Source organism: Dreissena polymorpha, chromosome 7 (assembly GCF_020536995.1).
Source record: "Dreissena polymorpha isolate Duluth1 chromosome 7, UMN_Dpol_1.0, whole genome shotgun sequence".
Classification (NCBI taxonomy): Eukaryota; Metazoa; Mollusca; class Bivalvia; order Myida; family Dreissenidae; genus Dreissena; species Dreissena polymorpha.
The window spans coordinates 61,465,792-61,490,651 of NC_068361.1; the positions used below are offsets into that span (position 1 = coordinate 61,465,792).

Genomic DNA, 24,860 nt, shown 5'->3' on the forward strand with positions numbered 1-24,860 from the left:
TGTTTATTTGATAATACTGAGTTGATATCATAACATCTATTAAATAAAAGCCTATTAATTAAGGTCTAATTTTTCAGGTGTCATAACTTTAGTGTCTGTGTTATGTTAAAATAAGACATAATTTGAGAAAATTAGGAAAACTAGAACCTGATCAAAACAACATGATCAAAACATACTTTTAATGGATATTGCTTCAGACCCATAATATTAAGTAATGCAAAATTGATAACAAATATATCTTAATAAAAGGGCAGATAGTTTGTTAGTGTGCTGATACTAGTCTAGTGAGTTGCAACCAAAAGATCAACGTTCAAATGTACCTCGTCTGCTAAAAGTGATAATTCTGAAGGGTCTGCCGCATCGTAATCATATAAAACGCGCGCCTGTTTTTTCTCGGAGGCAGGGGTGGACGCGGTGACCTGTATTGCGGGTGGGTAGGGGTTGGGTGATAGAGTGCTAGCGTTATTTAGACCGAGACTGTTGGGCGTGGTGTTGCATGAAGTGCCTGTTACCCCGGGAATGGCCGTAAAACTGAAAGGACAGAAAATAGGAATACCCGACTAAATGCATGCAAACTAAGGCGATTATGAAAAACACAGAAAAAAAAATGGGGAATAATATGCACCCCTGCTTATACTGGATTTTAATTGGCAATTTTTTTCCATTCAATATAGGAAAGTGTAGACTGCAAATACAAGTACTTCAGAACCATCATGAAGACAAAATAAGTTTCTTTACTGGAAGTGGTTTGAATCAATTGAAGCATACTTTGCATTTTTTTATTATGAATTTTTCAATAAGTAAAAATCCAGTATGAGACATTATCTTCACCAAGACAAAATAGGACATCAGCAAATTAAGACATACATTAAAGTACTTCCCAAATAAACAACAATCATTCAGAATCAAATCTACAGTACAAAAGGAACTGAATAATATTGAAGTACAAAAAATATCCAAAAAAAATATTCACATCACAACAAATATGCCACCTGCATTGTCATTCTCAAATACACAGAGGTCAATACTGTGTATTATTCCCATACTGGTTCTCGTTATCATTGTCATAGTACACAGAACTGGGAACCGAGTTGGTGTAAGTATTCACTGGCTGCAAGTCCAGACTCATCTCAGTAAAGCTTGGAAAAACAAACATTGCGTAATTTTCATAATCTACCTGTACACATTTTAGTGTCCTATGTAGATGTGTTTGAACCTGGTTACAAGTTATCTTTTTTTTGTTGACAAAAGATAAACAAAAGCACGGCCAAGCCTCAAGACCAGTTTTTTTTTTATTTTACTTTTTTCTTGATTGCATACTTAGTTTTCTTGATTGAATTAACTGTGCAATCCTAAGCAGTAAGCTACCTCCACACACAACTTCAGCTGAATACCTCATTAAATTTCAGAGTGGAAACCATTTTTTTAATGTATAAAACTGCGACCTTGACCTTATCTGGACTGGCCCCAAATGCAAACCAAAGGCAGGTCTACCTGCAAGCTATTTACAAAAGCAAAATTAGCTCAATATCTCCATATTAACTTAAGTTGCATAATATACAAAGTGTCATTATAAATAGGCATGGATATATAGTTATTACCCAAATGCCCGTTTGACAAAGCATGTCCGTCCAACATCATACATAAATCTAATGACCAATTTTATAATTTGTTGAACATGTGGTAACAAATTAAATCAACTCCATTACATTAATTTGTAATATGAAAGCTTTAGCCGCGCTCCAGAAACATCTTCAGGGAAACAGTTTGTAAAAGATTTTTTAACTTCAAAATAAAATAAAGCTTTTTGACTTCATTTAAAATTCAGTTATTCCCCTCCCCCCTCCATTAGATTTCAGCAGCATTAACAAGTTGTCAATAATAGTTAAGTTCATATTTTAAGCATGTCTTTTTTAAACAATCAGACATGATATTGCAATAGATATTTTGCTTTAATAAAGTATTAAAATGATGAGTTCATGATTAGTTTTCAGAAAAAATTGTTTTGATTTTTGTTTAATAAAAAAAGGAATCACAGCAACAACAATGGTTAAAAATAATATTCTATAGTTATAGTAAAGCTCTGTTTGATATGAGTAAACACGGTATTTTCTTACAATACGTACAATCACTTGTCCCTGAAAATTGCAGACGACAAAATGAGTGATTTGACGAGTGAATGTTAAACCTGAGGATGTGCCTTTCCTATTTATTCACAGAAGCTAATTTTAAACAAGAGCACCGCATAATGGGTGCCAATACTCGGCTGGGGGTGCAGTTTTCAATAAATGAAAGCTTGTCAGAATTTTTTTTTTAAGAGGTCACAGTGACCTTGACATTTGACCTAGTGACCCCAAAATGGGTGTGGCGTGTAGAACTCATCAAGGTGCATCTACAAATGATGTTTCAAAGTTGTAGGTGGAAGCACTTTGATTTTAGAGCAAAATGTCAAGGTTTTAGCACAACGCGGACGGCGGATGTCGGACGATGAGCTGGCTATGACAATACCTCGGGTTTTCTCAGAAAACAGCAGAGCTAAAAATACTCAGAGAAAGAAAAGCACCCTGCTTGTAAAGAGAATTAAAAATATTAATTAACATGTGTAAAACTATATTGTTATTAAAAGGCAGAAATCAGTTTAACAATAAGAAATCCTGATAGATCACATTTCATTGGCTTTTTTTATGCTGACCAATCAAATCACAATATTTCAGCAATTTATGTCGTCAAAGTCGTGCAATATAGTCTTTAAATTTTATGATTTATTATGATTTAGCCAAATTTAAAGTTTCTTGTATAAAAGCTGTGATTTATAAAACACACCTGTCACTTTTTGTCAATTTTACCATATGCTGTTAAATATTTTGGACATCTTTTCGTAAGGTTGACACAGCTATTTGCTTTCTACGAAATTCTTTAACATTTTAACATACATGTAACATGGATTGAAATGGCACCTATAGTCATATCTTGTTCATGTATATCAAACACATGGCAGAAACTGTGAAAGAGATTTAAGGTTAAGTGTGTTCCTTTTGTTACAAAAATATGATAATTGCTTATACACTGACTTGTTCCTGAACGGTCAACAGATTTACCACTTTTACCTTAAAGCGGTCGCTTAATTCAAGTCTTGGGCATCAAAATACACTAAAATCAGCGGTCCCTGGTCGTGTAAGACAAAAGTCGCTTAATACAATATGAAAATATAGTTAAAACGCTCGGACGGGATATAAAGTGATCGCAGAAGACAAAAGTCGCTTAATTCAAGTGGTCGCAAGCACAAGATTGACTGTATGTTGTTGATGTTGTTGTTTTCAAACCAGATGGGTCTGAAAATTATCGCCTTAAAATAATCAAGATTGAAATTTGAAAGAAATAAGGTTTTCCCATATGCACATAAGCATCCAATACCAAATCATAGCAAATAAACAGTTATTAATGAACCCTGGCCCAAAAGGAACTGCCATTAAAACAGCATTACCAGGTCACACAGCCTGAAAATCTAAACATACAAGATCACTAGTCATCTGAAGCTTCCTCGTGTGCACGGGCTTGCAAGAGTTCGGCAAATGCCTTCATAAACGTACTGCCTGTTGCCCCTTCACTGTAAAATCAGCCCAAGACACACGTTATTAACTTCCTGTATGTTATGGAGCAGAACCATGGCACTTTCAGCAACATCAAAATAGAACTTGAAATCTGATTCCACAGCGGTTTAAATGTTCAATAATTATTATTGAATACAGTTTTACTGGAATATCATTTTTGGTACAGTCTCTAATCTGTTTGAGATGCATTCAAGGAAAACAGTGACAGAGCTTTATGCATGTGCGTAAAGTGGCCGTCCCAGAGTAGCCAGTGTTGTCTGCACATGCATTTGCATTAAGCCCTGTTTTCCCACAGCAAGGGCTCATTTGTCCAACTGTATTCTTAGTCAGTGCTGAACCACTGAAGATGTACAGTATGGAGAATAAAGAATAAACACTGGCTTATAACAAACAGTTACAATCTTATGAAATAATGAAAAATGCATTTTACCCGGTTAATGTGGGCGCAATCTTGAGATGATAATCACGTGACTATAACCTATTTAACAGATGCACTTAATTGTGTACTCGAAAACCTTCAAACACAATTGGTTACTTTCATGATGAATTTGCTAGTTGAGAGAATACCAGCAATTGAAATATGATCCTGTTGCTTGGTTTCTACTAAGAGTGGCTTGTTTCCTTCACCATATATACATGTATCACATTTACTATTTATTTCATGTGCATCATCACTGTGACATTTTACTGCGATATTTCCTATTTATTCATACTAGCAACAATTCTGTTCAAACCAGAATAGATGGCTTAATGATGTACATCAAAGTAATATTAAACTAAGACAGCCACAGTCAACCAAAACTAAGATAAGCACCACCAAACCATTATAAACTCAACTGGCTTCCACTAGTATGGACTGACTTAAAAATAGTGGACTGGTTGTCAACATAATGGAGTCCGAGTGGATTAAATAATATGGAATGCACTGTTTGAACAATTGTGGATACCACCAGTGTTGGCTGGGTTTTAATCCCCATACACAGTACATCTACCCCTTAAAAAATCCAAACCATAATGGACTAAATGAACCATAACAGACTGATTTCAGCAGATTTGACTGATTTCATTGAATAAAGGAAGACTGCCATGACTGTAAACAATTGAATAACTGTAGACAGGTTCTCACCTAAGTGGACTGGTTATCACCCTAATGGACTAGATATAATCTTGCAGACTAGTTGTCAACCTACTGGACAAGATATCATCCTAGCAGACTGGTTATCACCCTAATGGACTATATATCAAATTAGCAGAATAGTTAGCAATCTCATGGACTAGATATAATCCTAGCAGACTGGTTATCCCCCTTATGGACTAGATATCATCTAAGCAATCTGATTATCACCCTAATGGACTAGATATAATCCTAGCAGACTGGTTATTCCCCTCATGGACTAGATATCATCTTAGCAATCTGGTTATCACCCTAATGGACTAGATATAATCCGTGCAGACTGGTTATTGCCCTAATGGACTAGATAGCAGCATAGCAGACTGGTTATCAGCCAAATGGACTAGAGATATCATTCTTTGGACTGGTTATCACCCTAAAGGACTAGATATCAACATAGCAGACTGGTTGTCACCCTAATGGACTAGATATCATCCAAGCAGACTTGTTATTACCCTAATTGACTAAATAGCATCCTAGCAGACTAGATATCACCCTACTGGACTAGATATCTTCCTAGCAGACTTATTATCACCCTTATGGACTGTTTATTGTCCTAGCAGGCTTGTAATCACCATACTGGACTTGATTTTACTTTTATGGACTGGTTATAACCCTAATTGACTTGTTATCACCCTTATGGACTTGTTATCACACTAATTGCCTTGATATCACCTGTATGGACTGGCTATGGTCCACACTAATGGACTTGTTATCACCCTAATGGAAAGACTAAGGTCCCAGTGGTAATCACTCTTAAAGACAGGCTATCATCTTGGCAGACCGGTTATAGCCCAACAGGACTGGTAACTCTTGGCAGACCGGTTATAGCCCAACAGGACTGGTAACTCTTGGCAGACCGGTTATAGCCCAACAGGACTGGTAACTCTCACCTGCCAAGCTGTTTCTGCAGGTCGGCCATGTACTGCTGTGACTGGGCGTGGAATGTCATCTGAGCCTCTATGAAGTCATTCAGACATCTTAGGTGATGTGCCTACAAGTCAGATGTTAAATAAAATGTACTTGCATAAAATTTGTTCTAAATCAGCCTGTGCAGACTGCACTGGCTCATCAAGGACAGCATTAAAGCTTACAGTGGATGCATTGTTTTTGTCCTTAAAACAACAAATGCCAAATAAGTTTCGAGAAAAAACACATACTGTATATTTCCTATTTTCAAGTAGGAACAATTCCTATTTGTTGTACTTTATTATAGCATATTTGTATCTAATTCAAAAGCATTTAATAATAAGCCTTACCACCCTTTTGCCAATTAAAATAATCAGAACTGAAATTACATCGCATAGGAACCAAATAAAATCTCAACTCTTTGCACAAGACACATCATGGTTCAACATTATATTTTAAAGTAAGAAAAGGCAGCTCTTAAAAGGAATTCAGTGAGCCAAACAATGCCTTCCTTGCGTTTTTTGCATTGGCAGGCATATGCAAGCCACCCTGGTTAGATAACATCACACTAATATAACATAACCATGACAATAGCTTACAAAAATTAAGTGATTCCTCTAAATATGTTCTTAAAGCTTGTTAATTAATACGATTAATTTGGCGATTTTTTTTGCCCAATTGAGAAAAGTACAAGTTATTTACTAATAGGGAAAAATAAGTGGGAAAACCCTAAAATGGGAAAATTTGCCTCGTTAAATCTTCAGATTGGGAATTATTAGTATTTGTATTGCCTGGTATAAATTGCAGAAACTCATTCAAATATTCATTTACATGCGTTTTTAGTTTCAGTGCCTGTTGATAATGTTCTTTTGGAATGAAATTGAAGATATTTTCTTCCTTTTGAGAATTGTTCAGACCAGAATTGTGAATTTCGTCGTTTGTCCTCAATTGGGAAAGCACCTTTTACAAGAACTTTATAAAGAAGTGAAAAATCGCTAATAAATTAATATTCATCTTACATGTGTGCTTGCAATTCCCTCAAGGAGCAGTTTAGTGATCTCAGCCTGTCTGTCAAACTCCGACTGGGCATGTCTCAGATCTGCCTCCGCCTGGAATGGACAAACATTGGACATCAATTGACAACAATGGGAAATCAATGAAATATTTGAGATACTAAGAATATAGCACTAGTAAGTCAAAACATGGCATCACGACAGGGTCTTATTGGTACTAAGTGTTTGTATACATTTTTGCTCTCCTGTTTTTCAGATTGAAATCCCAATGATTTTGTATCATGGCCTTATCACAGGTCAATTTAGGCAGACAATGTCTCATTTTCATACTGACATTATTGGGAAACATGACTAAACTGATTATCAGTCTGATACAAGTAATCCCTGGATTGAGAAAAGGTTGTCATAAAGTGTCACTGCTTCTATCTGAGCCTGTATGGGGTGAATGAGTGTCATTGTAGTACAATGTATCGCACTATGTGCAAGCTTCCAACACACATCAACAGAACGTCGCTCAGGGAAATTTTCCTTGACTGGTTGGGTCTTACAATGGATAAACCCTCTCCACCCCCACCCCCCTCACCAGCATAATCTGGTGCTTTTTGTATACAACAGTAAATTCAATATTATACGCAAAGAAGTACATCATGTGACAATCACTGCAATTTACAACCAACCTGTCATTCCAATTTAAGTGTAGAACTCCATGCTACATGTATATTCAAATCTTATCAAGATTTGTCAACATGCAAATTTACTAACAGTCTGCCCATCATACTTCAAGGGGCATTTTCAAGTTTTGTTAAATTTGCAAAATTTATAAATGTTGTTTCAGATTTGCAAATTCTTTATTTATTTATGATATTTGTGAGGAAACAGTAATACTGAACATTTACCATGCTCTAATATAGCCATTATATGCATCTTTTGACGATTTAAAAACCTGAAAATTATAAATCATTGCAACGCAAAACGCTTGAATAATTTGGAGAGTTCTGTTGTTGTCGTTATATTTTGTGAAACTACCAGGATTGCTTATAAATAGTATAACATATATATTTTTCAGTGTATGTGGAAGGATGGTCGAGGGGTCTTAGTGGTACACTTTTTACACCAGCACTCCAGGGGTCAGTGGTTTGAGCCCTGTTGAAGGTTCCTTTTTTTTTTTATTCTTGATTTTTTACTGGAGCTTTTTAGAGCAAATGTTTACATTTATTAATAGAAAGCATTAAATGACAAAACATGCCAAAATCTGTGAAAAGGCCCCTTTCATACCCTGAATGGATTTTGAATTCGTTAAAAAGCTGGTTAAACATATTCATATATTTAACTGATAATTACTGATAAATAAAAAATTATCACTTTAAGACTACAATGTTTTTTTTTAATTCTTAATAACATGCTTTTAGTTTTGTTAATTACAAACAAAACACTGAAATTGTCACTTCTGCATCAATCTGCAAAAATATTTGTTTAAAATATTTTATTAAGACAAATTTTCAAAATCTATCTACCAGATAAGTCTTATATAAATCGGCAGTCACCGTTAAGAAAGCTGAAATAGACATGTATCATAAATATTATACCAAAACTACAGATAGCATTTAGACAAGCTGAAAATGCAGTTTCAAAGCAAGATAAGGCCCCAGTGCTCTGAACATTCAGTCGAGTAGTGAGGCTGTTGGTCAGCTTACAAACCATATCAAATATAAGCCATGAGAATATGCAAATATTACTCCTGAAACTCCGGGTTAAGTAAAAAAAAAAATTTGAACGAAACATTGAGCAAAGTTGGGGTAGAATATTGACTTATCCCTTTACCACTTAGATACGTATTTTGATGCATTTGTAGTCACTTAGAAAATAACATTTAATTCAAGACCTTTCTTACTACATTCAAGTTTTAAAGGCCTCATTTTTACTGTGATTTACTTGCAGGCTGTTCTGGTTTAATGCTGTTTGCACTTAGCCATTTTCACTTTGCTTCTCAGTGGGAAATGGTTAAGTACATTTATACTAGCCCAAGCTTTGAAAATCTTTGCAAAACCATGCTGAATTAGAGGAGTAACATTTATATTATATAATTCCTAAAGTTTGCATTTTAACAAAATGCAAATGCAGTTTCAAATCAAGATAGCATAATAAGCAAGCATACAGAAGTACAGCTAACCTTTCGCAAAATAGGTTCGCTTTATACCCAATTATGACGTAAGTAAGTTAGAGATGAAAACGTAAATCTGCATTCCATAAAAAAAGAATCTGAGAATAAAAATATTGCTGCCACACTCTGGAAAAATGGGACTAAAGCATGTGCCTAAAGTATCCGCACACGCTAATCAGGGAAGACAATTTCCACCTAGACTGCATATTTTCTAAGAAGAGATTTCCGTATCCCCACACGCTAATCAGGGACGACAATTTCCACCTAGACTGGATAATTTCTAAGAAGAGACTTCCTTTAAACAAAAAAATACCATAAAAGGGGAAGGTGTTGTCCCTGATCAGTCTGTGCAAACAGCACAGGCTAATCTGGGAAGAAACTAAATGCACATGCATTAAGCCCCGTTCTCCGGGACGGAGGGTCAAATGCTGCTGCAGCTTCACCTCATGCAGGATTCCAGGGCCTGAGGTCCCCACACTGAACAAAATACACTGCTTACAGTCTACAACACTGAACTTACTTTATTGATCACATCATCCTAGTGGTGGCGAGAGAGCAATGGAAAAATGGAAAACACAGAAATTAGAACAAATCAGATGAACCCAGTACTCTTTTTCAGGCTATAAAAGCAGCAATAACATAAGAACCATATAAACAATCTCAACTTTAAATACTTTAAGAAGGAATCGGTATATTATTTACTCAAATACTCACTGATAAATTGACAATTAGAACAATCATGGTAAATTATGGAGTACCAACATTTTGTGCCAGCTGCTGTTTTATTGGCCTGTCCAATATACAATCAAATACAATGAACCACAAAACTTTTCGTCTGCTTGTCTAGTTCAATCAATGGTTAAATACATTAAGTGTTTTTGTTGTATTTTAAATGATGGATACAACGCTTGCATAAGTGCAAAATAATTTACTTATTAGACTTTCACACTAATATACATATCTAACTAGTCTCTTCTAAAAAAAAATATCCAAAGACAACACTTGTTACACATAAGTTTTCACAATTATTGTGATTCAAACTTGAGGCTTAAGATATGAATAATCATGTAAGTAGAATAAGGATAAATAATCTTCAGTTCATGCCAAGAAGTATATTCCATAAGATGCAAAACACTTGACAAATAATGTTTTGAAGTTTAATTATTCTGTTGACATATGTTTACAGAAACTTCCACTATTTAGAAGCATATGTTCACCTCAAACAATGGTCACAACACATACCAACACACATCCAACACCAATCAAATTTATCTTTTTAATGCATGTGCGTAAAGTGTCATCCCAGATTAGCCTGTGCAGTCCACACTTGCTAATCAGGGATGACAGTTTCCGATGTTGATATTTTTTGTTTAAATAAAGTCTCTTCTTAGCAAAAATTTAATTTAGGCGGAAAGTGTTGTCCCAGATTAACATGTGCAGACTGCACAGGCAAATCTTTGATGACACTTAACGCACATGCATTAAACCCCTTTTTCACAGAGCACGGTCCATATGTAAATACATTTGAATCATATACTTAAAATACAATTAATCTTAGGTGTATCATTGGTGCTATGAGGCTAAGAACAGAATAATAATCACACCAGTTTTGCAATACAATACACACAAATATATGACTTGGTCCTAGTGAAAACCGGGCTTTTATTCATGGCCATAAAGTATCCTGCCAGATTAACCCTTTCCCGCTTAGATACCTATTTTGACGCGTTTGAAGTCCCTTAAAAAGTTAAATTTAATTAAGACCTTTCTTACTAGATTCAAGTTTTAAAGGCTTCATTTCCAATCCGTAGACACTGATGAGCAGCAAACAGCATAAAACCTGAACAGATTGCGAGTTACTCGCAGACTGTTCTGGTTTTATGCTGTTTTAACATCCCAATTTTCACTTTGCCTCTGAGTGGGAAAGGGTTAATTAACCTAATCTGGAATGACACTTGGCGCCCGAGATTAGATTTTCTTTAAGAATAGTTTTCATAGAAATAAGCAATCCCATAAAAGCAGAAAGTGTAATCCCCAATTAGCCTATGCAGACTGCACAGGCTTATCTGGGATGCATGCATAAAGCCCATAGATCTGCTCATATTTGCAATATTATCAGAAAATTGAAACGTGAAAGATGAATACTTTGTTCCTCATATTCAATTCATGGTATCTTGTGCAACACATGGTCAATTAACTAAATTACACAATAAAGTGCAACACCTGGTCAATCAACTGAGCGTTGTTCTGAGAAAACTGGGCTTAATGCATGTGCGTAAAGAGTCATCCCAGATTAGCTGGTGCAGTCCGCACATGCTAATCAGGGAAGACACTTTCCACCTAAACTTCATTTTCGGTAAGGAGGGACTTCCTTGAAACTTATAACATCATAAAAGCGGAAAGTGTCGTCCCTGATTAGCCTGTGCGGACTGCACAGGCTAATCTGGGACAACACTTAACAAACATGCATTAAGCCCAGTTTTCTCAGAATGCGGCTCATATATTACATAATACTGGCAACTGAAGCAGATCAAGCCCATTCATGCATAACAACATGAATGATTTCCCCCACTTGTAACAATGTCTGATTCTGGAGTTTTCTCTTCCTTGTAAACTTCTTAAAAATTTACATTTCTTCAATGCCAGCAGGACATTGTTTGAATTATTCTCATAATGACATTTTGATAAAAGTCATGTTATTATAATTTGCTTTAAATCACAGGGAAGAAAATATCTATTATTTAAATTCACCACCAAATTTTTATTTCAATGTCCGCAAAATTAATATAGTTGAAATGTAATTTAAGCAAACAACTTGTTTCATTGCTGTTTCCACATTCACTAACCCATTCATAAGATATCCTTATTAGCAATTTCTTATAAGCTAAAAATGAATTGCACTTCACACAGAATATTGTGTTTATGAATAAAATATTAACTTTACAATTACATTTTGAAGAATATTCTTTCTTCTTAAGGCTCTGCAACACATTTGGAAACGGGGACCTTATTTAACTAACATCAAAAGTACTGAAAATCCCAGATTCATAGACATGACACAAATGAAGCATGCACTGTTAGCAGACCTGCATAGCAGCGTACGGATTGTCAACTGGTAGATTAACAGGGCTGCGGGCAGGGCTCTAGAATCAACACAAGCAACATGTCACCAGACACACCATCCAACAAAATGACTTATTCTTTTTTGCTCAATTTTGAAAAATGACCACTCATCTGAAAGTATAGACCTGATAAACTCATTTTCAAACTCAATTAACTATGATGATTTGAATGAATAACAAGAGCACCGCATAACAGGTGCCACGCTCGGCTGCGAATCTTGTCAGATTATTTTTTTTTTTTTTAGAGGTCACAGTGACCTTGACCTTTGACCTAGTGACCTGGCGTGTAGAACTCATCAAGGTGCATCTACATATGAAGTTTCAAAGTTGTAGGTGGAAGCACTGTGATGTTAGAGGCAAAGTTAAAGTTTTATATTAGAGGTCACAGTGACCTTGACTTTTGACCTAGTGACCCAAAAATGGGTGTGGCGTGTAGAACTCATCAAGGTGCATGTACATATGAAGTTTCAAAGTTGTAGGTGGAAGCACTATGATGTTAGAGGCAAAGTTAAAGTTTTATATTAGAGGTCACAGTGACCTTGACCTTTGACCTAGTGACCCATAAATGGGTGTGGCATGTAGAACTCATCAAGGTGCATGTACATATGAAGTTTCAAAGTTGTAGGTGGAAGCACTTTAATTTTAGAGGCAAAGTTAAAGTTTTATATTAGAGGTCACAGTGACCTTGACCTAGTGACCCAAAAATGGGTGTGGCATGTAAAACTCATCAAGGTGCATGTACATATGAAGTTTCAAAGTTGTAGGTGGAAGCACTTTAATTTTAGAGCCAATGTAAAGGTTTTAGCACAACGCCCGGATGGCGGACGACGAAGAGGCTATGACAATACCTCGGAGTTTTCTCCGAAAACAGCCGAGCTAAAAATTGAAAATATCATTGGTACAAACATGTTTGAGTTTGTACCAACCGATTAGATTTTTTCCAAAGATTTATATTAAAGCGACATTTTTTAAGCATGGAAAAAATCTGCATTTCATCTGTGTATGAACTTAAGCGAAAATTACGTCAAAATTGCATAAACACCAACGTTTTCAATGCATTAATAAGGCGTAATTTACCAGACCGTTGATACACTACTGACATAATTACATGTGCAACATAATAAGTATTAAATCAGCAATTGTTGATACTATAAAGGCCACAACTGACTTTTTTCCTTGGCATTCAAAGCTTTTTTCCCTTTTGGTTCCATCTTTGTTGAATGGCAAAATATTAACATCTCTCAAAACAATTATTGTATTCTATTGATTATAAGGTTGCTCAAATTACAATCAGGAGTGAAATTATTATTTTCTTGTATTCATTTTTTGTTGTTGCTGAGAATTATGATAATGAATAAGAAACACCACAAACTTCAATTTAGAATTCAAAGATGTATGCAATTCAATTGAAATATCCTTTTTTCTATATCAGAATTAGTAAATATTGACCCCATCCATTGTATGGAACGAATTAAGGACTCTTGGTAACATATTATTAAACCTGCGTTAAAAAAAATAAAGTTAACATATTGAAACAAGCTAACAAATTGAGACATATGCAGAAGAAAGCACATTGCAGAAAGATAGGACACATAATGTTTAAGTTACACAATACTAACACAGCTGGAAAGAAAAGGACCACTTCGAGATTTACATCAACACATGAAAAATACATATGAGCCTCGCTCTGGGAAAACTGGGCTTAACCCTTTGCATGCAGGGAAATTTGTCGTCTGCTAAAATGTCGTCTGCTGAATTTCTAAAATTAGCATTTTCTTCTATTTTTTTTCAAAGAATACTATCAGAATAGCAAACAGTTTGGATCCTGATGAGACGCCACGTTCTGTGGCGTCTCATCTGGATCCAAACTGTTTGCAAATGCCTCTAAAATTTGGTTCCAGCGCTGAAAGGGTTAATGCATGTGCATAAAAAGTTGTCCCTGATTGGCTTGTGCAATAAGCAGTCTTATAATCAGGGTTGACATTTTCTGTTTTTCGGGTATTTTTCAATGTAAACAAGTTTTTTCTTGGTGAAAATCAAGTTTATTCCGTTAGTAATGTGGGAGGACACTTTAGGCACATGCATTAAGCCCCATTTCCTCAGAGTACGGCTCATACAATATGGACAATGTCAAGTTATTCTTTCTGGCACTGACCTCCATCTGTCCATATGGATTGCCCGCAGGCATGGGCTTCTACTTAAAGTCAACAAACATGTACATTAATTGACAGAAATGTTTGTGCAATTATTTATTCGCCGTTGAAGAAACTATAACATTGCCACTTGTGAACCTTAGCAATTAAAAAAAATATTCACACTTCAAATATTAAGGTTGTATGTTCATGCATTTTTATGTTTTGTTCATCCCCACAGCAAACGAACTTTTCATGCAAAACCAGTAAATAACTTGTTAATACATTTTCAAATTAAAACCTTAGTAAATTGTAAAGTAAATAAAGTAAAAAATAATATAAAGTAAAAGCAAGTAAATATGATTTGACAGTTCTCACTCAACATTTTATTTCGGCAAATCTAACACTAACAGATAAATATAAAGAAAGCTTTTTTATAAAATCAATTCACAATCTTTTAATGGTACCATGTACATATATATATTCCGTTACAACACAGATTCCAAAATAATGCAGGTGAGTCTTGGCTCGCATTTGTTCTCCAACCTTCCATTTTGGTCTCAAGAGTTTTGGTGAAATTCAAATATGGCAGCGCCCATTGAACTGATTGCATATTTACTTAATTATAATCAATACTGGAGCATTTGACAGTTTTTAGTGTGATTATATATTGTTTGATGCAAATAAAGGTATGAAAAATAGCATGCGTTTATCAGAGTTTCGTGCTCTTTTGCTGTTACTATGTACCATATGTGCTATTGATTTTTTAATCATGGACAGCTTTGACAGGCTTTATTAGACATGTTTCACTTCGTTGTTACAGTAGACAATATTGTAGACAATATGAATTTAAATATCAGGGCCCTTGTTTCATTTTAGGGGATTGGGGCCAAGGCCCATAGAGGGGGAAATTTCGCGTCGTTTTGGGCGAAAAGGGGAATTTTAGACAATCTTTTCACCAACCATTCAACACTTAAATTTTTTTTTTTGGTTGGGGAATTTTTAGCTGAAATAGGGGAAAAAAGTATACTGTTTTAAAATTCGGCCCCAAAAACGGCCAAACGAGAGCCCTGAATATTACCTGCTAAAATGCAATTTAATGTATTGGCCAATGACAACACAGCATGGCAATAATTTATTAATAAATGAGCTCAGAACTTATAACGTGAATCAATTTATGATGCTGTCTTGTGGATTGATATTAGAATTACAGTGTATGAAATATTGTTCTCTTTAATGAAATTCATACTACATTTTATAGATGCAGACTGACACATTAACTTGCATATCAGTTGCAGAAACACTATTATGTTGTATCAACAAACTGCACAGACTAATTTAGGTTTCCGAACAATGTTTATATCAATCGTAAATCAATGAATTTTGGACTGTACAAAGCAATTGTATGAAACTCTCAGTTCATTTATTTATTGGTAATATTAATTCATTTATTCATCAAAATGTTATCTGATTTGAATTAAATCAATAAGATCCTATACAAACCCTTTAAACACTTGGAAGATGCCGGATAATGCAGTGTTATTCTAAATAACACCCTAGCCCTAGGCCTGATATAAGCATCAATTAATTAGAAATAATACAATTATGGTAATGAAAGAGCAAGTAAATGATACAAGCATTTTTTGGAAATACATTGATTAACATCCCAAACAATTTATTCAAATTGTTCAAGCATTTGCCCTTTAAATATTTTGCTATCAACTTCTTTCCATATTGTTACAGCAACATGACCACAGTCACTGTAACTGGCAAACATACACTATTAGGCAATTGCGCCTCTTGATGCAAAAAGGTACCATGTGAGATTGAAATTAGAAGGAACATGGTATCTTTTTGCACCAACGGGACGATTTCTATATTCTTATAACTTTGGACAATTTGAAAGTGAACTAGGCAATAAAAATAGTCAAGCTAATGCCTAAATAGCCAAGATGTTTTGAGAAACTTTTTTTAAGGATGAAAGTCACATAAATGTACCTGAGTTTGAACTGCAACCTGCTTCGCTTTACGGAGACGACTTTTACATGAGTCCAAATCCAGCCGCTTTGTTTCTAAAATCTTCTTCTCCTTCTGAAAACAGTTGTAAGATAATGACATATCCATACATGCCATAATTTTTCAGACCAATTCCGGGACATTGAGTTAAATTGTCCAGGACTTTTGCCGATTTTCCGGGACATGTATAAAATGTAGCGATATTTATAGACATATGCATTTTTGGTACGTTTTTTTTTGTTTCGCATCGTTAATTGCAAAAGTTCGAAAGCCTATCCGAATTACACTTGAACTATTTAAGTCAAATTAAACATTACTACTTCCGTTACTAGATACAAGCCACGTGTTTTCAGTGTAAGCGTTCTAAACATAGATGGTGACGTCACTGCGTTATTGTTATTAAAACCGGTGTGTAACGCGTAGTTGTTGATACGCCTTTATTCATTTATAACATTTATATAATTAATTTAGGATGACGTTTTAATATGCTTACTTTTTTACTGAACTTCTTTGTCGGTTAAACGTGCGAACATAAACTGCTTTTAATTTTTTACTCAGCGATGTTGGACTTCAGATGTGTAAACAACTATCCTTGCCCTTACGAAGCGAGATATAATGACGTAGAAGATTAAAGTCAATTAACAACCACATTAAACAATGCCGCCTTTTCGGTTTGACCGCGAACGTGAGACAATCGATATGATAACAGGACCCCTGTTAATTGATCGATTTTGACACGTAGAGTAGTCTGCCTATTCGGGTAGGCATTGTCATGGAGACGCTGCAGATATTGATTCGAGGTGCAGTTAAGCCTAAGATAAGGTACATGTATATATGGATTATGTAAATTCCGGGACATTTGACAGATTTCCGGGCCAGCGGGACAAGTTCTTCATTTCCGGGACTGCCCCGGACAATCCGGGACGTATGGCATGTATGGACATATCTGTGCGTGCCGGTTTTGCAAAATCATTTGCTCATTAACAAAGTCTAAATTTATATCGTGAATGACTTAATTGCGCTGTAACCACTTTTAAAAGTACTTATATACAAGTATTCATTGAGCATAATTATAGTTGATACTTATAACAAGTTATTCTGTATATTACTCTATAATATCATAAACAACAAATAAAAAACAAGTGTCTGTATTTATGAGAACATCGACATATGAAAGAGGCACAAAGGAAGAGTGGTGCATACAAAGAATTGAGCATTTAAAAGGAATGGGGGGGCCTGCAGTTTTGCATAATCTACATCCCTATATTTTGTTTAATAACACTATCAAATCGCAGCGAGAATCTTGATAATTTTTCTAGAATATTAAAATATTTAACTGTGAAACATATAAACGTGTAGTGTGTGGGGACTTTGAAGTTTCATAAATTCAATATTCAATTTTTAAGTATATTTAATGAAACAAAAACATGTGAAGTACAACAAAATGTTTAATCAGTTAATAAAAATACTTTATTTTCAAAGTGATTAATTTTCTTACAATTAATTTAATAACAATGTGGGTGCTTATATTTTGGAATGTACAGTATGTTTCCAGAATCACAGATGGTGCTTATTTGTAAAAGTATGGTACCATGATTGTTTTGAAGATCGATTAACACTGCCCAATACTATTATGCTATGTAAAAACGTCCAACAACAAACAGTGCCATACAAAGGATAATTACAATAGGAAGACCCTAAAACAAGTAGCATTGGTGTAAAAAAGTTAAAATACAAACATTTTGGAACTTTTTAGCACTTAAAAATTGTTTCACAATGTCATCTTGTTTCGTTTTACGGATGGTCTCAAGTCACTTTTTGATTCGATTGGTTTGCAATAATTTGCATAATCTATGAGAGATATCCCAGAAATCTGTAGTTGCCGTCATCAAATTGCGTAATTCAACAGTGTTTACCAACTGCTTGCGGACCAAAGCAAATCACGCATTCCGTCTTAAATGTTCGGATATCAACGGGGGATTGATAATGGAATATATGGTCCTACAAAAAATAATAATGAGAATTTTGTACCTTGTAAAAGATATGTTACCAGACCAAATCTAGCATTGAAATTTTGGCTTTTGCTATAAGGAACACTGATTTTCATGGGTTAACTTTCTTTATTAAGTATTAGTTGATTTTGAGCATTTACGGATCTTTAAAGAGAAGTCATTTTAACAGTGTTTTACAGTGTTTTAAAATATATAAATTATGATGGGGGTGCTTATTTGGACGGTATGTACTAATTATGATGGATTGTCCTTAAATGGGAGAGTAGGGTTACCATAGTTGTGAATATATTTTTTTAGTGTTTATTATGATGGGGGTGCTTATTTGGGAAAGCACAGTGCCATGAATTCATTTTTACACAATTTGATAATGTATTCATTGTGATGGGGGTGCTTATTTGAAAAAGTACGTTGTCATGTTATTTTAAAGTTGATAAATTGCAACAGTGTTTAACAATGTATTCATTAGGATGAAGGTGCTTATTAGAGAATGTACGGTATGTATTAATATGATAGGGTTGCTTTTTCGTGAATGTAAAGTACCATTAATTAGGGTGATAATATGGGAATTCACACTTCCATTGATTGGGGTGTTTATTCAGGAATGTAAGGTACAACTGATAAAGGTGTTTGTTGGGAAATGTACATCACCATTGGGGTGTTCATTTGGAAATGTGCGTAATCATTGATTGGGGCCTTTTTTCAGGAATCTATGGTACAATGACGATGGGGATGTTTATTTGGGAATGTACATTACCATTATCGTTTTCATGTCGCCCTCCAGGAAGCCCTGTAGTGGTTGAAGGAAGTTGTTTGCTGTTGATGTGACAAACTCTCTGTATGCATTCCCTATCAAAATCTCTGTCTGACCTGTCTTTACCAGCGCATTACCTGCAAAACAAAATAATGTTGAGAAGAATAATGCCATCTACATTCTGGGAAATCAGGGCTTAATGTATGTGTGTAAAGGGAAATCCCAGATTAGCCTGTGTAGTACAAAAAGGGTAATTAGAGATGACACTTTATTTACTTTTTTATAGAATCTTTTGTTCAAAAGAAGTCTCTTCTAAACAAAAATCCCATATACACCAACAAATTTTTTTTTTTTTTTAAACCTATTTATTTAAGCTCGGTTGCATAACAAGCCTAAGCTTATATGAAACGCTCTCGAGTCCCTTTCCTTGGTGTCTACGGGGGAGATCTAAAGAACGCTCCCACAGTGGGGATCCAACCCATGACCTCCCGATCACTAGCCGGACACCATATCCACTACGCCACGTGTTGTCCCTGATTATCCTGCGCAGAGTGCATAGGCTAATCTGGGATAATACTTTACGCACATGCACTAAGCCCATTGTCCCATAGTGCGACTCATTCGATACCTTAGTTCACAGTTGTTATTTGATAGCTCAACTCATCACTAGCATCATATATTGTTAGACACAGGTTGCTCACACTGGACATAACATAAATACTGCATTAATTTGTTTTTTTATAAATCCACACTAGTAACTTAAGAGACAATATGGTTGATGACATGTTAGTAGGGAGAGATATTATATTGATTCATAAAGTATCTCTTAAAATAACAGTTTCTTGCTCTTAAGCAAGTATTTAAAAAAAATGCAATTCCAAAGCATAGTTCAATGACTGGATTATTCAGATGTATCTTCAATATCTTGCAAGCTTACATTAAATTTCCATTTTCATTTCCCGAGTGTAACTAAGCAATATTACAATCGTCTCGTTTATGCATAAAACCTAGAATTAATCCAGAAACAACAAGCAAGTAAAATTTGACAGAAGCAAACAAACAGCCCATCTGTTCTGTAAAATGCTCAAGATTTTTAACTGACAAACATTGTACTGGACGTCTAAATCTGTCATGTTATGTTGATCACCCATTATTGGAATGATAATTCTGGTATTTATGGCTTCGGCTGGAGATCACATATCAATTTTACAAGCGTACACGGCAGATTTAGTGTTTTTCTTTCCAGACAATGTCACACATATTTTGCTGTTATCTTTGCACATTGTTTTTTTTACCAAAGACTGCAAACTCCACAAGATTTGTATATCATGTGCAGTGGGTTTTTCCAAAATATGCAAAATACTTTGCAAGTAGACTCTTACAAGGTGAAAAGAGCTTGATTTAGCCTATTTTAGGAAGTCTTAACCCTTTCCCACTCAGAAGCACAGCAAAAATGGCTATGTGCAAACAGCATTAAACCAGAACAGCGTGTGAGTAACTCGCAGTCCAGTCTGTTCAGGTTTTATGCTGCTTGCTGCTCATCAGTAACTTAGGGTTGGAAATGAAGCCTTTAAAACTTTAATTTAGTAAGAAAGGAATTCAATTAAACGTATCTTTCTAAGGGACTAAAAATGCATAAAAATACATATCTTAGTGGTAAACTGTTAATAAACTGACAGTTTGAAAGTGTAAATCTACTATATCAGCTTAATATTTTGTCTCAAGATATCACAGTTTCACGCTCATCCAACGCAAGTATTATTAATAAGCTGATACAGCAAAAACTCCAAATATGCACATTTCTAACCACATGGGACACCTTGTTGACATCATAATCTGGAAAATATCATGTCTCACTGAATGCACTAAGCAGTCAGTTATGAATTCATATGCATACTCAGGAAAATAATCAATCTTCATAGGCCAACAGATATGACTGGCCATATGATGTCTACAAATGTGGGAAATTTATAATGTCAGATAATAAAAATGATATAAACCTCATCTTTAAATAAAAGTAAAATAATAATTCCTTTGATTGCTTGAAATGGTTTAAGTATATCATTGTTTTTAATGTTTGTTCTTTTTAAATATTTTGTAAAACAGAGTCTAGCAAGGCAAGTAATTATTTGTTTTTTATCAATACAGTCATATACTGAAGGCCTTAAACAGGGGTATTTTTGGGTTGTGGGGCCTTAAGCCCTTACATGGGGGAAATTTTACGCGTGATTTTCGACTTTGGGGGGAAAATTGTGCGCGTTATTTCCTTAATGGGGGAAATATTAAGAGTCTTACTGTTACTGTTAAATGGGTTATTTTCTTTATAGATCAATGTTTCTGGTTAATTTACATTTCATTAGACAATTTTACACTGGCATTGCCCTGTTTTTCTTCCCCTTTAACATTTCCACTAATGCTTCCAATGTCTAATTTCCTCCTCTGTCAATAACTGGTCTGGCCCTGACAATTAAACATTGAATAAAGTGAATGTAAAATCGTTTTAAATATACTTTAAATATTTAACATGTGCACTTATCAGTCACAGGGTGTTAACAGCAATTGATGGTGTGGGCTAAATAAAACACCTGACGAGTACATAATATTGCAATCAACCTGTATCTCAATCATTGATAATTTTTTATTTTTAACCAATGAGCTTTTAAAGTGCACATGTGCTGAAACCATGAGCTTTTTCCAAAAACAATGAGCATTGTTGGTTTTTAAATTAGTAATACAAAAACCGCAATCGATGCAACGTGACAAATCCTGGTGTTTCCAAGCGACAAGAAAATTTGGGTGATGTCTCGGCGACCGTCGCGCGAAGTATCTCGCTGTTGCGCAATCAGCGCGAATAAGTGCAAATCACCGCGAACCGCCGTGATTCCCCTTTTTAAGCGAATTACGTTGAGGGTTACACTACATTACATGTAACATATATGTATACACTTACATTATACATTGCAATAATAAAGCTTTTGTTGTTGTTGTATACAATGGGCGTATTAGCTAAAATACTCCTGTTCCGACATGAACTTGATGAAGTTATGTCGGAAGCTTTAACGGCTCCAAATTAATATAACAGCGCAGAATGATCATGCAATAATTATTGAACATAACATGTAAACATTATTTAACTTATTGCACTAGCAGAATGTTTATTAAAACTTACAATCAATTATATTCCAGGCCCGAAACCACTGTTTGAATTCCATATTGTTGCAATACTAGTACGTGTAGCGTAGCACTGTGTAAATTTAAAGTTGCATAGTGTTTCGTCATTGGTCCGTTATAAATACCTTGTTTCTCTATACATGGTATTTGATTTAGACATACTAATAATTTGGAAATTAACGAGAAATATGATAAAAAATTTCTTTAAAACTTTGATCTTACCGTGTGTGTTTATTGACTTTATTAATTATGTTAATACTTATTTTTGCATTTCATTAAGAATTATAACGTGTAGCCCTTTTGTTAACAGTGTTTAGCAAAATATTCGCGCCTTAAGGCACGGAAAATTGTTTAAGGGGTGTTGCGGCAGTTTATTTAACCGAGGATATATTTATTGCAACACCGATGCGAGTAGGTTCATAATAGGTACTCAGTGGTTCGATCCCAGGTGCGGTTAACTTTTTTAAATTCTTTTTTTCTTTCTTTTATTTCATTCTTGTTTTTTTTTCTTGAGCTCTTTAGTCCTGTTGTTTACATTAATCAATTTAAAGTATTTAATCAGAAACTTTTAAACATGCCGAAATCTGTCAACAAGTCCCTGTTATTGATGATTAAGGTCGAGTTTGATACTGTAAGGTCTTATGTTTGTGATTAAATATTGTATTAGTGTTGTTATTTTTTAGTAAGCCGTTGTGATCCCAATTAAGATTGTAAACTTAGTGTTTTTCCCAGGAGGGCAAAGGGGCATGGCGCATTACTTTCAAAAAGGGCATTTTAGCGCGCAGTTTAGGCAAAAAAGGGCAAAAACGTTCCGTGAATACCTGAATTAGGGAGAAACATGTAATCGCATCAGAGGCAGTTGTGGAAAAAAAAAAAAACATTTAATGGTAATAGATGTATTTAACTTAATATGATTTATATTAATATATTAACCTTGAAATGTTCATTTAAGTTCCATGCTGTTTCAATAAACTGTACAGCACGACAAACATAATAAAGCAATATATGCATATGAATCTGATTATACACAGATCCATTAACATATAAATGAAACCATGTTTGTCTTATCCCATTTTCTAACAATAATCTTGACAGATGTTTAAAATAACATTGTGAGTAAATTGATCGCTAACAATATGCAAACACTCTTTTCCGTGACATACATCCACCGAGTAGATAACAAATAAATAAATAATGTTGTTGCTATCTAAAACATTTTTATGCATCATTGATTATCACAGACATTTTATTAATTCCTTCTTAATGTATAATCTCCATCGTTAATTCGATCGTTTACGACGTTATTTGCCATTTTTGCCGAGTCAAAATTTAATTCTGTATAGTCCACCATGTTGATAAAATGTCAAATGATGTAAGCGATAGGTGCGCATAGCAAGGTTAAATCGTTTACGCGATTCGCATTTTGTTAAAATAGTATACGTCTCAGTAATTATTTCAATAATTAGATCTAATAATCTTAAAGACGAAAACGATAAAGAATAAATTTGTTTGTGATTTTTAATGTAATTATGCGTAAAAATATATATTTTGATATAACTGAATAATGCATGCAATGCACAATTGCCACGAGAATAACATCGAGTTTTTCATCAAAAGTCTCCGAAGTAATGGTTTTATCGTGCAGGAGTACACATTGCCTACCGAAAAGTGCGCTTGGTATAACATAGCCTTCGGCATTATCGATTGATACTGACACGGGGTTATTCACGCATGACTAATTCAAAGCTTTGGAGCAGTCAGTAAGACCTACCTATAAATCGAGCACTGTAATAGATTAAATCTGCTCAATTTATATAATCTGCTCAATTTATATAATCGATTAGACGTTGACGTCTCTCGAGTAAATCAAGCACAGTCGGAGCGTCACATACAATCAAAGAAGCTGATTTTGCGGACCAAGTTAGATCGTAAGGCAATAAAGATGTTATCCATAAGGGCGCGTGGCGAAATTTGCCTTTGAAAAAAGGGCGCGTGGCGAAATTTGCCTTTGAAAAGGGCAGAGTGGCGATCCGGGAGGGCGGCGTGGCTTTTCGCCACGCTAAAATGGCCTGGGAAAAACACTTAAACTATATATATTTTTGTGCATATCTCTAACAGTCTATGTACCGGTACTTGGGTTTTGCCTAATTGCTGTATTGTATGAAATTTGACACAGACGGTCGGGATAGTAATACAAAAAAAAAATTTGTTAAAAGTACGGTGACCCCCTTTTTTTAATTATTTTTTTATGATAACAATACGTAGATAAACATATTTGAGCAGTTTCGCAAAAAGTTATTAGATAGAACTTTTTTAAATTCCATTTTTGTGGTTAAAATAGTAAAAAATTGATGTTTTTTTGGGTGACATAAACATTTTAAAAATTAAATTACTTCAAATTTAACTTGTGTTCTCCATTTTTTTGGTTGTTTGTGGTTTAATTAAATGGTATATGATATATATTAGCTTAAATAATATCTACATGTTGCCAATTTCATAGGTTATTAATCATTTTTATGCAATTAGAGATTGTTCAGTTTTAATGAAAAAGTACATGTTATATATAAATGGTGAATAAAATCAAAACAAGGCCGGTGACCCTTATAATGTTTTTATTTCATTTTTCATATAGTATTTGTATGTAGTACTTGAATAAAAATTTTGAGCAAAAGTTATTAGATGGAAAAAAATCAGCAAAACTGCAGCAACACCCCTTAAGTAACACTTTCATTTAAAGTTTAAATGTAATCGGTAGATTACGTCTAATTATTTGGACTAAATTATGCTATAC

At 34.6% G+C, this 24,860-nt stretch overlaps 1 protein-coding gene across 2 annotated transcripts in view; it reads right to left on the bottom strand.

Annotated features, from left to right (window-relative positions):
* LOC127837847 (endophilin-B1-like) overlaps nucleotides 1–24,860 on the bottom strand; it is a 48,110-nt gene that overhangs the window by 5,333 nt on the left and 17,917 nt on the right. Inside the window, exons 4-9 of one of the 2 annotated variants that reach the window (XM_052365254.1) lie at nucleotides 18,902–19,035; nucleotides 16,118–16,210; nucleotides 9,386–9,403; nucleotides 6,711–6,800; nucleotides 5,676–5,776; nucleotides 321–531 (exon numbers count right to left, since the gene is read on the bottom strand). In XM_052365254.1, coding sequence (XP_052221214.1) covers nucleotides 321–531; nucleotides 5,676–5,776; nucleotides 6,711–6,800; nucleotides 9,386–9,403; nucleotides 16,118–16,210; nucleotides 18,902–19,035 — 647 coding nt within the window. The remainder of the gene's footprint in view (nucleotides 1–320; nucleotides 532–5,675; nucleotides 5,777–6,710; nucleotides 6,801–9,385; nucleotides 9,404–16,117; nucleotides 16,211–18,901; nucleotides 19,036–24,860) is intronic. The other variant, XM_052365255.1, reaches the window with a different exon arrangement.